Here is a 15,783-nt window from a genome sequence, read left to right as displayed (position 1 = left end):
GAAGAGAAGAGAAGAGAAGAGAAGAGAAGAGAAGAGAAGAGAAGAGGAACAGGTGAGGAATGACAGCCAAGACTGGCCTCTGGACTCCACACACACTACACCTGCACACATGCAAACACTGGCCATGATGGGTAGTTTTAATTGTCAACTGGAATCGCCTGAGGAGAAAGTCTCAGCAGGAAGCTGTCTAGATCAGGCTAGCTTGTTGGTGTACCTGTGGGGAATGGTCTGGACTGCCGTATCTGATATGAGTAGACTCAGCCTGAAAGTAGGCAGCACCATTCCCTGGTGTGAGGCTCTGGACTGTGTGAACAGTGAGAAAGCTAGCTGCATACTAGGCATGGATTAGCTTATTCTCTCTCTATGCTTAACTGTGGATATGACATGACCAGGTACTTTATCACAGCAGTGGGAATGAGACTAGGGCACATGCTGTGGAGATTTGAATGAGAATGTCCCCCATGAATTTGAACACTTAGTCCCCAGTCGATGGCACTGTTAGGGGAGGTTTTGGAAGTGTGTTACTAAGGGGCAGGTTTGAGGTTTCAAAGCCTCCTGCCATTCCTGGTTCTCTCTCTCTCCCTCCCTCCCACTCTCCCTCCCTTCCTCCCTCTCTCTCTATCTCTCTTTATCTTTCTAGAACCTAGAACCCTAAGCTCAAATAAAGTCTTTGTTCTATAATAAGTTGCCTTGGTCATGGTGTTTTATCACAGCAACATAAAAGTAAGAACAACCCAACAAAAACACATACACAAAGATACTTAAGGGCTGTGACAATCACACCTTAACTGGTATCACTTGCACTTTGGCAGTGTCCACAACTACAAAGAGGATCTTAGGCAATCAAAAGAAACCTGATTTTCCTGCAACCTTTCCTTTTAGGCAGATTGTAATTTTGTTTCGTTGAGAACTTCCAATGTTGTAGTTATGAGGAAACCAAAGGGGCTTCTGCCTGGATCCTTTAGGAAGCAAAGTGAATGCTCCCCATGCTATCCCAACAGCACCAGCCTCGCAGCAAACAACAGCTCACCCCAGCTGGGTCTCAGGAGACTTACCCAAATGGTCCTTGGTTTTGCTGGTTGGCTTGCAGTAGACAACCAAGTCAGAAAGCTCGATGGCGATGGACTGGTTCCTCTCCCAGTACTTCATGTTGTTCTCCTGTGGAAATGGGCAGCGATAGAGCACGGAGGTGGCATCCACCCACGCATGCTCCCGGCTCACCTGGCCAGCTCTCCCAGACAGCCCACCTTCCTCTATCCTCTCAAGATTCTCCACCATGTTGTTCCCATCTAGGGCTTGCAGTCTAGAACAGTCCTGCCAATGCTCTTAAAAGTACATAGGTATGGGCTGGAGAGATGGCCCAGTGGTTAATACAGCTCACTCTGCAACCATAACAACCTGAGTTCAGATTCCAGCACCCATGTAAAAAGCCAGGTGTAGCCATTCACAACTCTACCCCAACACTGTTTTGGGGAAGAGGCAGGAGGATTGCTAGGTCTTTCTGTTGCCAGCCTGATCCCTAAAAAACTAAGTTCCAGATTGAGGAAGAAACCCTGCCTCAAAGGAATAAGTGACAGAGAAATAGAGGATGACATCCAACACCGGCTTCCACACTCATACACCAGCATTCACACCTGTATACACACACATGCAGACACATTATGCATTCACACCTGTAAACACACACACACATGCATACACACATGCACACACGCTCACACACATGCACACACATTTGTGCACATACACACATGCTCACACATATATGCACACATATACACATGCACACACACATACACACACGATAATAAATTAAACAGTAGATGGGGAGCCACAGCAGGGGAGCATGGCTTTAGTCCCAGCATGTGGTTGGGTGAGGCAGGAGAAGTTGAAGTTCAAGACCAGTCTGAAGTAGGTGGAGACCCAGATAGCAGAAGAGGGAACTTTTGCCATCACATGATGCTCTCTGCCTCCTGTTGTAGCCCCTCCCTTAAAGCCACATTATCATAGTGGGCCCCACAGAGCCCTCTATGCCCACTTCTATATGCAGCCTCCTCCTTGCCTCCAGCTAACCCAGCACAGCTCAGTGCAGAGGGCTGTCTCCTCGGGCCCAGCCCAAGCACATGGACTAGGGCGAGGGAGGAGTCCTCTCCACACACCCACCGTACAATGCCATCAGGTAAGGAGTAACTTCTCCTTTTCCTACACAGAGCTACCCTCTCACACAGCTCCAGACTCTAGCAACCTGTTGTTGGCAAAGGCAGTGCCTGAGAGAACGCTTTTTATAAGACCATCAGCACCTGGGAGGTCACCGGCTTCCAGCATCCTATGCTGACTGCTTTAGGGATATTGTATAGAGTGATCCATACGTCCCAAGAGACAGAATTACCTCCAACTCCGAGCTACACAGCCAATGTCAAGACCAGATTTGTAAGCAGCTGGCCTGACCCAAAGTCCCCGCTTTAACCCTGCCTGCCCCATGTCATCACTGTCATCACTGGCCACCCGATTAGCGATGATGCCACCAAATCTTCTCTTGTAGCCAGCACCAGAGTTTAGAATCCAGGGTCTCTTTGAAACACAACAATGGCCTCTGAACCTGTGCCTGGCCTCAGCACAGTAGCAAAGGCTGTGACGGACAGGCACCCTGGTCCCCAGTGTGCTTGGGCCCACCTTGGTGTCAATCTTCCAAGTGATCTCCCGGATGCTCTGAAACCACTCAAACAGCTCCTCCACACGGTCGGTCGCAAACTCCACAGGAGGGTCCCCCTGCTTCTTAGGCTCCAGGATGAAGACGAATGCTTTCTGGTTTTTCCCCTGGGGGGCCTTCACTGTAGACAGAGATTAATGAAAGTCCTGATGGACCAAATAGATGGCCACAGAGACCACACCTCACACTGTCCTCTTCTCTAGTGACCCCACTAGAACTGCCACGGCTACCATCACAGTACACAAGGATGGGGACCCCTACCTTCCAGCAGGCAGTGTCTGAACATTTTTCACAAGTTATTGCTAAAGGTAAGCATTGGACTGAGTTGTATCCTCCAAAAACATATGTCAGGCCTCTGTCTCTGTCAGTGTAAACTTATTCAGTAATGGGATTTTCGTTGATGAACCAACTATCTCAAGGTAAGATGTGCTGGAACTAGGACAAACCTTAAATCCAAGGAACAACATCCCTAGAAGAGAAAGGAGAGGGGAAGCAGTGGAGACCCAGACAGAGGAGGCAGCCATATGAGGATGGAGGAAAATAGGGAATGGTGTGGCCACTAGCTGGTGCACACCAACGTAGCTGGGAGTTGACAAGCAAAGACAGTCATTATAGAGAGGAACATTAAGGTTACCCTGATCTGCCCAGTACTGGTGGCTAAACTTTTTGGTCTATGAGGTGACATCCCTGGCAGATGACTACACTGTGTGGTTTTTAGCCTTTAGCAAACCTCGTGGGGACATGGGGACATAAGACTTGCTACACTCATCTTACAGAGGGCTCGAGAAACTGAAGCTCGAGAGACAGTAACATTTGGGAAGTCACACTGGCAGAGCTGAAAAGCACATCTAGCCTGATGACAAGTCCCTACTGCTGAAGACAGCCTCATGTCTTCTAACAGGACAAGATAGGGCAGGGGGCAACACAGGGCATCAGCTACGAAGGTGAGAATAGAGTTCACCAGTCCTGACACATCTGGGAACTTGCCAGGGACTTACCCATTTTCTCATCTGGAACAAAAGCCTTCCCTACTGCAGTCACAAGACAGGGAAATGGAGAAGAAAATAAAGGCAGAAAGAAAGTGCTGGCTGTACAGAAAGGAGGATCCCAGGGTTGCTACCATGGGAATCCAAGGGGACCATGCTCGGGTCTCCCCAGGAAAGAAGGGACCCAGCTCAAGAATCAGTGAGCTGTGGGGACTTGGAGTTCATCCAAGACGGGAGCTTGGGCTTTATGCCTGGACCATGTCCCTTGCCTACTTGCAGCTGCAAACAGGAAGCAGCAATCATAGAAGCTGCAATATACACTTAAATGTGGGCAGGCCCTGGACATGGGAAGCTGCTGTATGTAAATCATGGCTTATCTCCACAAAGAACACACTGTCACATCCCTGGAGGCACACATGCTGAGGGCAGAACAGGTTTCTTGCAGGTCCAAAGAAAAGAGACAGGCACTCAGCCTTAGGAGCTTAGAGGCCAGGGCTCCCAACCTCAGGATCCACCACAGCCTGACCAGCAAACAACTCAGCTCTCTGAAAAGCAGATGTTGACATGATGACAACAGCTAAGTCATCAGTGTTCTTAGGGGCCAGACAGTCCTGTGTTAGCAGATGGTAGCAGCCAGCCTCACCAACAGGGACCCACCGGTTCCCATGCATTTGGCTTTAGCCAGCTTGTCACCTAAGTCTGGAAGCACTGGACTAGTGCCAGCCACCTCCCTGCTTGGGTTAGTCCTGAAGTCAGGCTTGGCGGGATGGGGTAGGTAGATTTAGACTGGAATCAGGCTAAGAAAACGTGTACATACCAACATTATAGGTATTAAGGTCCAATATGCCTCTGCAGAGAGACCCAAGGGGATTGTCTTCAATAATCTGTGAAGAAACCAGACCCAACTCTCAGTAGTCATAAACAGAATAATAAAACAACAACCCGTTTCTAGAACATGCCATTTAGTGCCACCGCTACCTGTGGAGTTGCTTAAAATGCATATTCATTACAACGTCCACAGGGAGGGCACTAATACCAAAGCACAGAGACGATGGGGACCCAGCAGTGTGTAGGCAGCCACAGTCTCTGCGTCGCATTTTCCAACCCACAAAATCACACCTTGTGAATTCTAGAACCAATTTCAAACCCCATGGCAGAGCCCTTAACTGATATACATTTGAAATGAGACCATTTGGCCTGCTACTCCTCTATCTCAAGAGCCTTCTGTGGCTCCCCATGTCCTCTGGAAAACAACAGCTGTGGTCTACCATCTGGTGTCTGAGGCTTTCCAAGCCCTGGCCAACCTTCTCAGCCCAGCTCCCTGTTGCACACTTGAAGCATCCTGGGGTCTAGCTAAGATGGGAAGCTGCTGCCATGGCTGTACTGCCCCAACCTGCTCCGCCAGGCTTGTGATGACATGCAGATGCAGTGAGGGTCCTCTCCATGTCCCAGCCCAAGCATCCTGGAAACAAGTGCCTTCCCATCACCACATTCTGGCTTAGGCTGTGCCTCCCTGTGTGCATCTCCTGCTGAGGACCCCAGATTCACTTTTAATTCTCAGACGTTACCTCCTCCAGGAAGCCCTTCCAGATTGCCACCCTTAGGAAATAAACAGTATGGGCTCTAAAGGAGTGCGTGTCCACATTGCACACAGGGGCAGGCTGACAAAGTCAGGGGGCCACTTCCTTCCACTGAGAGCATTATGATAAAAGGAGGCTAGGTAGCGAAGCCTGGCTTACAAAGTCACCAGAAGGCCCTGTCTCACCTTCCAGCAAGGCACTGTTCCTTCCTCATGCCAAGCACGTTCTGCATGTCTGGCTCCCTAAACTGAACGTGTTTCATTTGCACATTGCTTTGAGCAGAGGACAAATTCCCCGTCTGGCCACTTCCACTCCAGTGGGAATTCTCCTGTGCTTTTCAGCCCAAGACCGTCAGATTAAAACACAACCAGCTCGTCACGGAGACTTTCACCCACAACAACTTGGGGCCAGTCCCAATTTCTGCATCACTCTGCTCAGTCCCCTGCCAAGTGCTGCCCAACAAGCACATGCCAAAAGTCTCCCCCACCCCACCCTGAGACAGCTCAAGGGACTCTTCCAAAAGCCTCAGCAAGAGATGATGGAGACACACCTGCTTCTCCATCTCCTCAGCATCACCTGCTGAGATATCCTCAACATAGTTGGACGGGAAGTACTGCTGGATCCGGGTCCCGTAGTCCCCTTTCCACCTGCAGAGAAGCAGAGACACCATGGGCTGAGCCGGCTCAGAGAGAGCTGTTGTGCTCTGTGATGATAGCATTTCAAAGGGAGTACACGCCTTTTAAAAACACTTACGGTCGGATGACTGAAAACTTATTCCTCCTAACTAGACTCTGGTATTGGCATCACTGTGTAAAGTCAAAGCTTTAACAGGGGTTGAGACCCTCTCGGAGAGCTCCCCACCCATTTGTGGGAAGGCTGTGAGACAGTTCTGGGGCCAAATGGCCTGCAATGAAATCCTCCCTGCCTGGGGCCGGAGAGATGGCTCAGCATCCGTACCAGGCAGCTGTAACTCCGCTCCAGAAGATCTTCTGCCTTCTTCTGGCCTTCGTGGGCACTGCACTCTTCGGCACATGCCCACACAGACACATAAATTTACCCATATTTTAAAAGTGATAGAATAAATACTTTTTAAAAAGAAATCCCAGTGTTCTGTGCTGTGGGCTCCTCATCTGTAAAATAGGGTAATACTGGAGCCGCCTCAGATTTTATTGGGACTTCCCAGGTCACCATAAGCCAAAAGCTTTGAACAGCATCCAGCACACAGCTGTGGTATGACAGTGCTCATTCTTAGGCTCAGCTCTCAGCTCAGTATTGGACATACACCTGCCTAGAATCTGCCAATGAGAGGCTGGAGTGGCACTCAGCAATGGAGTACTGGCCCTGGGTCCCATGCCCAGCACCACAAGATAAATAGTGTTCTCAACTAAAATGGCACACCCACTCCCTCCTCACAGTGCCAGAGGCATGATGAGATCGATCCGTCTGTGGATGTGCTGTGACTACCACACTGGGCACCTCCACACTCCCAGCTCGTCACGGAGACTTTCACCCACAACAACTTGGAGCCAGTCCCAATTTCTGCATCACTCTGCCCAGTCCCCTGCCAAGCACTGCCCAACAAGCACATGCCAAAAGTCTACCCCACCCCACCTGATACAGGGCCTCCTTCTTTCAATCAGGCCACCCACTGGGCCACTTTCTACAGACAGAAGGCTTATTTCAAAAGTACCTCTAGCCACACCACAGAACAGCTCTCCAGATCCAACAAGCTCCTGCCTCCATAGCCTGGCATCACAGCCCAGCTAAGTCTGAGGCCAGGGGCTCTCTATGAGCCAAAACTGACATTTACTCCAAAGGGCCCAGCTACCAGGCCTGATAAGCAGGCTACTAACCTGATAACCAAGCCTATTAGGGAGCCTAGTAGGTTCTTCTATGCTTCTCTGACACCTGTGCCTGCCACTGTCTGAGCAGACACACCTCACACCTAATGTAGAACCATGCATCTGTCTTCCCTACTGCCTGAGATCTTCCTCACTGTAACCAGATCCGTACACTACAGTAGCAGGAAGCACTTAATTTATGACTTCAGCCTGAACAAGCAGAGTAAGGCTGTGTGGCATGTAGTGGCTGCCAAATGCTAGCCCTTTCTGCATGCACCCTCTGCACCACCATCCTTTCTGCAGACTATGTGAGGCTTGGGCTGCTTGGGGTCCTAGGACCAAGAACTTTATAACTGTTATCCACTTAATAACCACACTGCTTTCACGATCAAAAATGCCTCTGCCTAAACAAAAATCATTTGTTCCCCCAATTGGTTTGGGAGGCTCTGATACAGCAGTCAACTAGGTGGCCCTCTTGCCATCAAAAAGAGAAATGAGTGGCAGTTGGCATTTACCCACAGTCCCTTGCCAGGCGACTTTACCCTGTCTCTTAATTTATCCCAGACAAAAGCCTGGGAATTTTAGGGAAGTTCACACCAGGGAAGGCATGTGACATGACAGAGCCACCCACATGCTGAAAAACAGGGTGATATGGGAGTTCCCACCTAGGTTTACACATACTCCCTCCCCTGGGCACCAACTGTTCCGGGGGACTCCCTAGATCCAGGGACAAAAGATGGTGAAGAAGCATCTATAGTTGAGACAGTGTTTCCAGCTGTTCCACTCAGAGGGGAGAGTCTTTAGCACTGAGAAGCTCCTGCACAGGAGAAGAGGTCAGAGGGCACCACTGTGGGCAAGCTGGCTCTGTGTGGACAGAGTCATCAGCAGAAAGACTAAGGGAAGCAGCTCCTTGCCTGCTATTATATGCCTTTGATGCTGGGGAGCCAGGTATGAGCTGGTTTGAAGTTAAGAGGGTCTGGTTGTAGGATATTTGTTTACACTACATGGAGATGTGTCTATGCTTTGCTCCATGTGCCTAAGACACCTGATGGATTTAATAAAGAAATGAACAGCCAATAGCTATGCAGGAGAGAATAGGCAAGACTTTCGAGAAGAGAGAGAAACTCAGGGGGATGAATCTAGGCACTCGGGAGATGCCAATGAGACACTAAGGAAGTCAGACATACAATGGGAAGGAGAGGTAACAAGCCATGTGGCAGAACATTAGATTAATAGAAACTGGTTAATTTAAGTTATAAGAGTTAGTTGTGAACAAGCCCAAGCTAAAGGCCAAGCTTTCATAATTAACAGTATGTCTCATTATTTGGGGGCTGGTGGTCCAAAAAAAGTCTGATAATAGTCTCCTGATTTTAAAATGAATTTGAGAGGCAGGAGAGATGACTCAGTGGCTAAAAAGCACTTGCTACTCTTGCAGAGGACCCAGGTTCAGTTCCCAGCACCCACATAGTAGCTCAGAACCATCTGTAACTCCATTTGCAGGGGTGTTGATGCTCTGTGCTGGACTATTTGAATACCTGCACATACATGGTGCACATACAGACAAGCAGGCACACATACATACACATAAACTTTTTAGTTTTCTTTTTTAAAATCACATACAGGTCATGGTAACACTGGAACCTGAACAGTAACTACACCACCCTGGGAAGTCTCAATAGCTATGTCTGAAAAATGGGACCCATCACAGTCTTCACCCCACAGGACTGTCAGGAAGATTGGATTAGGCAATATAGCTAAAAAGACCTCTGCAAACAGTGGCTGCAATTGCAACAATACAGTGAGTTTATAGTGATATGGGTTGTAGTATTTTGTGATGCCCTGGCCAGTGTCACAGTGTTCTTTTGACTATTTTTCCAAAGGACCTTTGCACAGAAACACCATCCCAGGTACTAAGCGCAACAGGTCAAAGATCTCAGAGCTCCGCCCAGCACCTTAAAGTCACCACCAGAGGAGACCAGCCAAGTTCACCTCCAAGAACCCCTTCCCCACTAGACTTACCATCCCCCTGGCTCCTTGGAGACGTTGTGGATAAGGGCGCCACGGCAGAAGGTCAACTCATCGCTGCGCTTGGCTTTGTAGTCATAGAGTGCTTTCACAGTCCTCTGAGGCTTTGGGAAAAACAGGAAGAAAAAGGGCACTTGGGTGACAGGAGTAGATTCGCGAAGCAGAACCGGTACCATTAAATTCACATTAGGAAGCCAGAGATGTTGGAGGCCAAGGTTACAGAGCCATCTTCTGGCAAGAGTTAGTATTGCATAGGAACCAAAGTTGCACAACGTCTACCAAAAAGTGGGATAGGCGAGCCTAACAAGAAGGGGTCCATGAGCAAGGCACAACATTGCTAATTTCTCAACACAACCTCTTAGATTAAGCCACACCCACCACCTCAGAAGTCCCCAAAGAGCTACTGTACCCAATGACTTTCCTAGGAGTTCAGACACTATATCCTAGACATGCTGGCAACCTGGTCACTATTTCTACTTAGGCCAGTGTTCCCTAGTCAGCCATCTACACAGTATTCAGTTTTCAGGAGTAGCTGAGATGCTGAACAGTGCCTACACAAAGCTCCAGTTCTTGGGTGGCTGAGGCAGGAGGATCACAAGTTCAAGACTTGCTTGAACTACACAGTGAGACTCTGTGTCAACACACCCCGCCCCTCCCCAACAAAACAACAACAAAAGCTGGAATCAGTATCAGCAGGAGCAAGAAAGATAGAATTTATGTGGAGCGAAAAATTTTCGAGGACTTTTCTTGATGCCTGCTACTTGGCAATAGTAAACGTGAAAAAATGAATTCCCTCACAGCAAGAAAATACTAACGAGGAACTCTCTAAAATGACCAAGTCTGCTTAGATCCTTGGCTAAGGACCTCTCCTCCCCACTAGAGGAGACAGGACTTAGGAAAAATTGCTTCTAGGATACTAGATCCTGATCAGACATGGAAGCTGTAAATGTCGCTCTTCCCATTCCTGTCTATGTAAGCTGGAGCCTGCTAAACCTCCAATTCCCCATCTGAAATGGCAATTAAAGTTTTATCTATTTCACAGGGTTCCTGGGAAAATTCAATGAAACAATTCATGTGGTGGTAAAATGGTTCCACCCTGCATTTCTTAGGCATCTGCCATCATGGAGTGCTGTCCTAATGTCCTTACAGTGGCTCCGTTAATTATCACAACCACCCCAATGGGGGGGGTGCTGCTATCATGCCCATTTTACAGATGAGAAAGCTGGGGCACAGAGAGATGAAGGACCTGTCCACAGCCAACCAACTCAGAACTAGCTCAATGACTTCGAGGTGTTGCCATCTTCCACCAGATTCCATAAAGGGCCATGCAGCTTCTTGGAGCTCTGCCATGGAGAACTCCAACTGGATACTGACTAGACTACGCCTGCTCTCCTGCCCCTGGGTGTTCTGGGTATGAGGGCCAGAGCCAGGCTCATGGTGACAGGGAGGCACCGCCGTGGCAGAGAGAGATGCTACTGAATGGCACTAGAGAAAGACTGCTTTCCTGGGACAGCAAGAAAGCACCTCAGGAACTATAGAGAAATGAGCTAGCTAGCCACTACATGACCACACAGGAACCAGGCAAATCCACATGGCCAAGAGAGCAGGCCAAGAGATCCAGCTGCCTGCAGTCACCTCAGTAGTAACTGAATAACCTCAATTCCCTCACCTATAAAATGGGTACCAAAGTGGTACCAGCTTTGCAGAGTTGGCGTGAGGAGCCAACCAAGGTTAAGCACTTAGAACCACATCGGACACTTGTCTTCAATGTGCCTTACATGTTATTACATGCTATCTTGAATGTTATCCTTCCAGTTCTGGGAACTTACCCAGGTCAACCTCGACAACTGATTTAGACCCTGTCTCCAAAGAAAAAGTTAAGAGGTTGGGGAGCCACTGGAAATGTACCTCGGTGATAAATCACCTGCCTAGCTAGCATACAGGAGGCCTTGGGTTCCATCTCCAGTGCAGGGCTGGGAAGTGAGGGTTGTGACATCATTCTTACAGCCCCCGCTCTCCCATATCATATGCCTGAAGTTCCTTTGAGAAGGTAGACCCTGATTTATGAAACAATGTTTAAAACGAAAGAGATGCAGGTCCTTCAGCATAACTAAGTCCATCACCCTGTAAGGAAGGTGGAAGCCAGCTCAACATTCCTCTCTGGGTGCTGGAGAAATGTCCAACAGCTACACAGCTGGGCGATCGGTGTCTGTCTCATCATAGCACAGCTTTCCCTCTGAATATCTGCTGCTACTAGCCAACCTCTGCACATCACTTCTGAAGCCTTCATTTCTCGCTCTAAGTTTGCTTCCACCAAGGATTAGAATTTTCTTTTTAAAAAAGGAAAGGAACTCAATCTCGGGTCTCAGCAGAGCCCACCAGCGAAAGCTGCACCCTAATCGTGTACTGAACAGAAAATTCGCTATAGTTCTTCCCCCACTAAATGTGAGACAGAACCAAAGCAAGGAGGGGCTGGGGGCAAAAAGCAAAATCCACCTTTACCAACATGAAGCTAAAAGGAGGAGGCAGGGTGGGAATCCGAGATAGCATTTGCCTTGCAAGGAGGTCAGCGAACCAGATATAATTCATAAACACCTCAGGCTCAGTTAGCAAGCAGGAAAAAAATTTTGGAAGATTTTTAATTAGAAGCTGTTTGGCCCAAAGGTGGTTCACGGAATCTCGGGATCCTAGCAAAGCACAGTTGCATTTGGATGAAATTCTATTAACCTCCATGAAACCACATGGCATGCTGCCCATCATCATGTCTCAAAAGAAATTTTAGTTAGTTATGTGCAGATGTTCCAGAATACTCCCTGTTCTAACTGCCATGGAGACCAGCGGTGGGGCAGGGACTCCCTCTCAGTCTGGTGGGTAGGACTGGTGCTATACCATAGAAGGGTTGATTTCACTTGGATCCACATACATCCTGCTGACGTCATAGAGAGAGTTGATGTCTCTTTCCTGAAAGAAAAAAAAAAGCAAAGAAAAGTAAGTGGAAAGGGCATGGGGAGTGTGGCTTGGTGGAAGAAGCCCTTGCCTGGCATATGCAAGGCCCTGGGTTCAGTTGCCAAGATCACCCAAACAGGAATCATGTCATCCTATGCTCCTGGAATGGCCCACGTCCACAGTCAGGCTGCAGGTTCCTTCAGGGCATCCTGTTCTTTAGGAAAAAGAAGAGTTGGAACCCCACAGAATTTTCTGTGGCTCAAGAGGTAGAGAAAGCAAGAAGGTTCAAAGAAGTTCCCCTGAGGAGGACCTAGGCCCTGCTCCAAATGATATGGCAGAGTTTGAAGATCCCCCATGGAAGGCCTCACCCTCCCTGGAGAGGAGAAAGGGGATGGGATGGGATGAGGACTGGTGGGGGGCAGGGGAGGAGGGGAGGGAAAGAGAACTGGGATTGACATGTAAAACAAGCTTGTTTCTAATTTAAATAAATCAATAAAAAGTTCCCCCAAATTTGGAAACAGCCTTGAAGTTGAGACACCCTTCCATGTCCCCCAGGGTGTCAGGATCTTCTCTTGACACCATGTGCAAGGACAGCACATTCGCAGTTCAAAAATTTTACACCAGGGGAATTGGCAAACATATAAGTGAGGCTTTTTCCTGGAGAGGTATGCAAATGCTTGCCAGCAGCAGCTGTGTAGGCCCCTCTCCTGCCCTGACTCCTCCCCAGCATCTCTATCCTCACTCTATCCAGAGCCACAGCTGCCACCCTTTCCTCATCACACTTTTGTCCTGTTAGAGTGCCTCCCCTAACCACTCCCCTGTCCACCACTGTAGTATAGTGTCTCCTCTTGCTGCCAAGGTCTGTATGCCCCCATGCTAACCAAAATACCTCACTCTGGCACAATGTGTTCTCTCCTCTAGCACCCAACTAGACTTTATACACACTCCCAAGCACAGGGTTGGGACACAGAGTCTTATATCTTATGTCCTAGATTTATTTATGTTGCTGTGATTAAAAAATATCCTGACCAAAGACAACTTAGAGGAGAAAGGGTTTGCTTGACTTGTAATTCTAAGTTGACAGCCCAGCATCATGAGGAAGTCAAGGCAGGGACTCAAAACATCTGATCCACAGTCAAGAGAAAATAAACACATATATCCTTGATTATTTGAACTCAGCCAACTTTCTCCTCCCTCATGCTGTTCTGGACTCACTGTGTAGGGAAGGGTGCCACCCACAATGGACTGGGCCCTCCTATATCAATTAACAATCAGGACAGTCCCCCATAGACATGCGCACAGGCCAACCTGACCTAGAAAGTTTCTCACTAAGACTTTCCTCCTGCTGATTCTAGGTTGTATCAAGTTGACAGGTGATACTAACCGGTCCTCAGAGTCAATCTCTTCTCAAGAAATCAAGGGATCCTTCCCACAAGAAGTGAGATAATATGGAGACCATGTCAGGCCTCTCCTGCATTCAGAATGCTGCAAGACCAGAGCCTCACAATGGCCCACCGGACCCTACATGAACCCACCTCTCAGCCCCCATTCTCATTTGTCGTTACTCCAGGTGAGCTCATTTCACGTCTGCCTCCCACCCCAAGACTTTTATATCTACTGTCCTTTCTCCTCCAGATGTCTACATGGCTCACTCCTTCTCAGGAAGATCTTCCCAGAAGCTTTGAAAATGGCTACTGCCCCATCTCTTCATACACTCCTGGGCCTTCCCAGCCTTTTCTCTTTAGCAGGTATCACCATCTGACACTGGCTGTGATGGCTGTGACCATAGGTAGCATAAGGACAGAGTCTTTATATGCTGTGGCCAACTTGGCATCCTCATGACATCCTATACCAGGCACACACACACAGTGTGTGTGTGTGTGTGTGTGTGTGTGTGTGTGTGTGTGTGTTGTATATATGCAATTTAGTCTGTGCAATGACTAACTCAATCCCAAGGGAGTCGACCTACCATATTATATCGCTCCAGGAGCTCGGGGGTCACAGGATAGCGCAGCCTCATCTTGCGATAGAGCGCGTGCTTCTCATAGTAGCTGACAAGCTCCACCAGGCTCTCAAAGTAGGCAGAGGTCCCCAGCACAAAGTGCCGACCATCCCGGTTGATGCGACAGTGTTTCACCTTGCCCCTGGCCCTTAAGGGGGAGGACCACAGAAGATTAACAACCAAGGATGCCAGCAGCTACACACTCACTGTGTAAGCAATCAGCCACAACCTTGTTATTCACCCTGGTGGGACTGAAATAAGCAGAATTCAGTCCTCCTATGGGTGAGGGCTTTTCAGTTCAGATCTGGAAGAATCCATACATGATAACCAACACCCAGCTCTTCTTTTAACTTGATTAAGGTGCCATGCTGTGACCCACAAACTAAACATGGCTCCCTGTGTATTTTTTAATAAAGTTTTATGGAAACATGTCCACTGTCCATTTGTATCTATTCTGTGGTCATTTTCTCTCATATAGCTGCAACAGGGTCCAGGGAGCCTGTGAAACCTAAAGTATTTGCTCCACAAACTGATTTCTGATCCTTGCTCTAAAACCCCAATCAGTCCCCAAGTCCTTGAATCTTGTCTTCAGTAGCCAGTGTTACAATGACTCTTTTTTTTTCCAAAAAAAAGGTATGTTTTCCTTTTCATCTGTTTGAAACAAGAGGCAGAAAAGATCCAAAGCAGGACAGACAATGGATTCTTCAGTCTTACTAATTCAGAAGAGCAAGAAAATTTGAGTTTGATCCTAACTTTACAACCAGAAGTATCTGGACTGGGGAGATCCTGATCTTCCAGAGGTTCTGGGTTCAGTTCCCAGCACATACAAGGCAGCTCACAACTGTCTATTAACACCAGTTCCAGGGGATCTGATTCCCTCTTCTGGTCTCCAAGGGCACTAGGCACACATGATATACAGATATGCATGCAGGCAAAACACACATAGAAATAAATAAACAAACAAATAGAAATAAATTTAAAGAGCAAGAGCCTTCCCCATGTAGAAATGACAGAACTCTAAGGCAATAAGCACATTAGTTACCCCAAGGTTGTCACTACCCATGCATACATGAGCCAAAATGTATGCACAAATACCACACTACAAATATGATAAATATCATATGATGATTTCATTTCTGTAGCATTGACCTTGAACAGCAAGTTAAGCAAAAGACCAAAGTCACCTACGTGGCACTCCCTGACTTGGAATTATCCTACAGTAGCTGAGTTTGCTAACATGTGACTTTAAAGCCAGCAAAGGCAGGCAGATCACTGAGAGTTCAAAAGCAAATACAGACAAACATGATTGCATCAAACCAAGACACATCTGTACAGCCCAGGACACACACCAATTCCACGAAGAGGTCACAAACAGAACAGAACTGTAGAGAGTGTTTGCAAACTGAACATGTGATGGCAATTTGTTCAGGCTCAGATATCTAAGGAACTTGAGCAACTCAATAACAAAAAAAAGACACATGATAGAAATGGGCAGAGTTTCTAAATAGACATTGGTCAAAAAACATGTAAATGGCCACTAGGTAAGTGATAAAATGGAAATCAAAGCCACCATGAACCATTACCTCTCATGGGTCAGAATAGCTGGTATCGAAAAGATGTGGTGGCACACACCTTTGATCCCTGCATTCAGAGGCAGATAGAGGCAGGCAGATCTCTGTGAGCTCCAGGCCAG

General features: G+C 48.0%; 1 protein-coding gene across 2 annotated transcripts in view; it reads right to left on the bottom strand.

Annotated features, from left to right (window-relative positions):
* Plcg2 (phospholipase C gamma 2) overlaps nt 1-15,783 on the bottom strand; it is a 140,933-nt gene that overhangs the window by 26,449 nt on the left and 98,701 nt on the right. For both annotated transcript variants that reach the window (XM_027410778.2, XM_035442708.1), the window contains 7 exons: nt 14,058-14,238; nt 12,032-12,103; nt 9,137-9,246; nt 5,827-5,923; nt 4,514-4,580; nt 2,674-2,831; nt 1,056-1,158 (listed from right to left, as the gene is read on the bottom strand). In XM_027410778.2, coding sequence (XP_027266579.1) covers nt 1,056-1,158; nt 2,674-2,831; nt 4,514-4,580; nt 5,827-5,923; nt 9,137-9,246; nt 12,032-12,103; nt 14,058-14,238 — 788 coding nt within the window. The remainder of the gene's footprint in view (nt 1-1,055; nt 1,159-2,673; nt 2,832-4,513; nt 4,581-5,826; nt 5,924-9,136; nt 9,247-12,031; nt 12,104-14,057; nt 14,239-15,783) is intronic.

This window comes from Cricetulus griseus, chromosome 3 (genome assembly GCF_003668045.3).
Source record: "Cricetulus griseus strain 17A/GY chromosome 3, alternate assembly CriGri-PICRH-1.0, whole genome shotgun sequence".
Lineage (NCBI taxonomy): Eukaryota > Metazoa > Chordata > Mammalia > Rodentia > Cricetidae > Cricetulus > Cricetulus griseus.
This window is presented reverse-complemented; position numbering and strand designations above follow the sequence as displayed.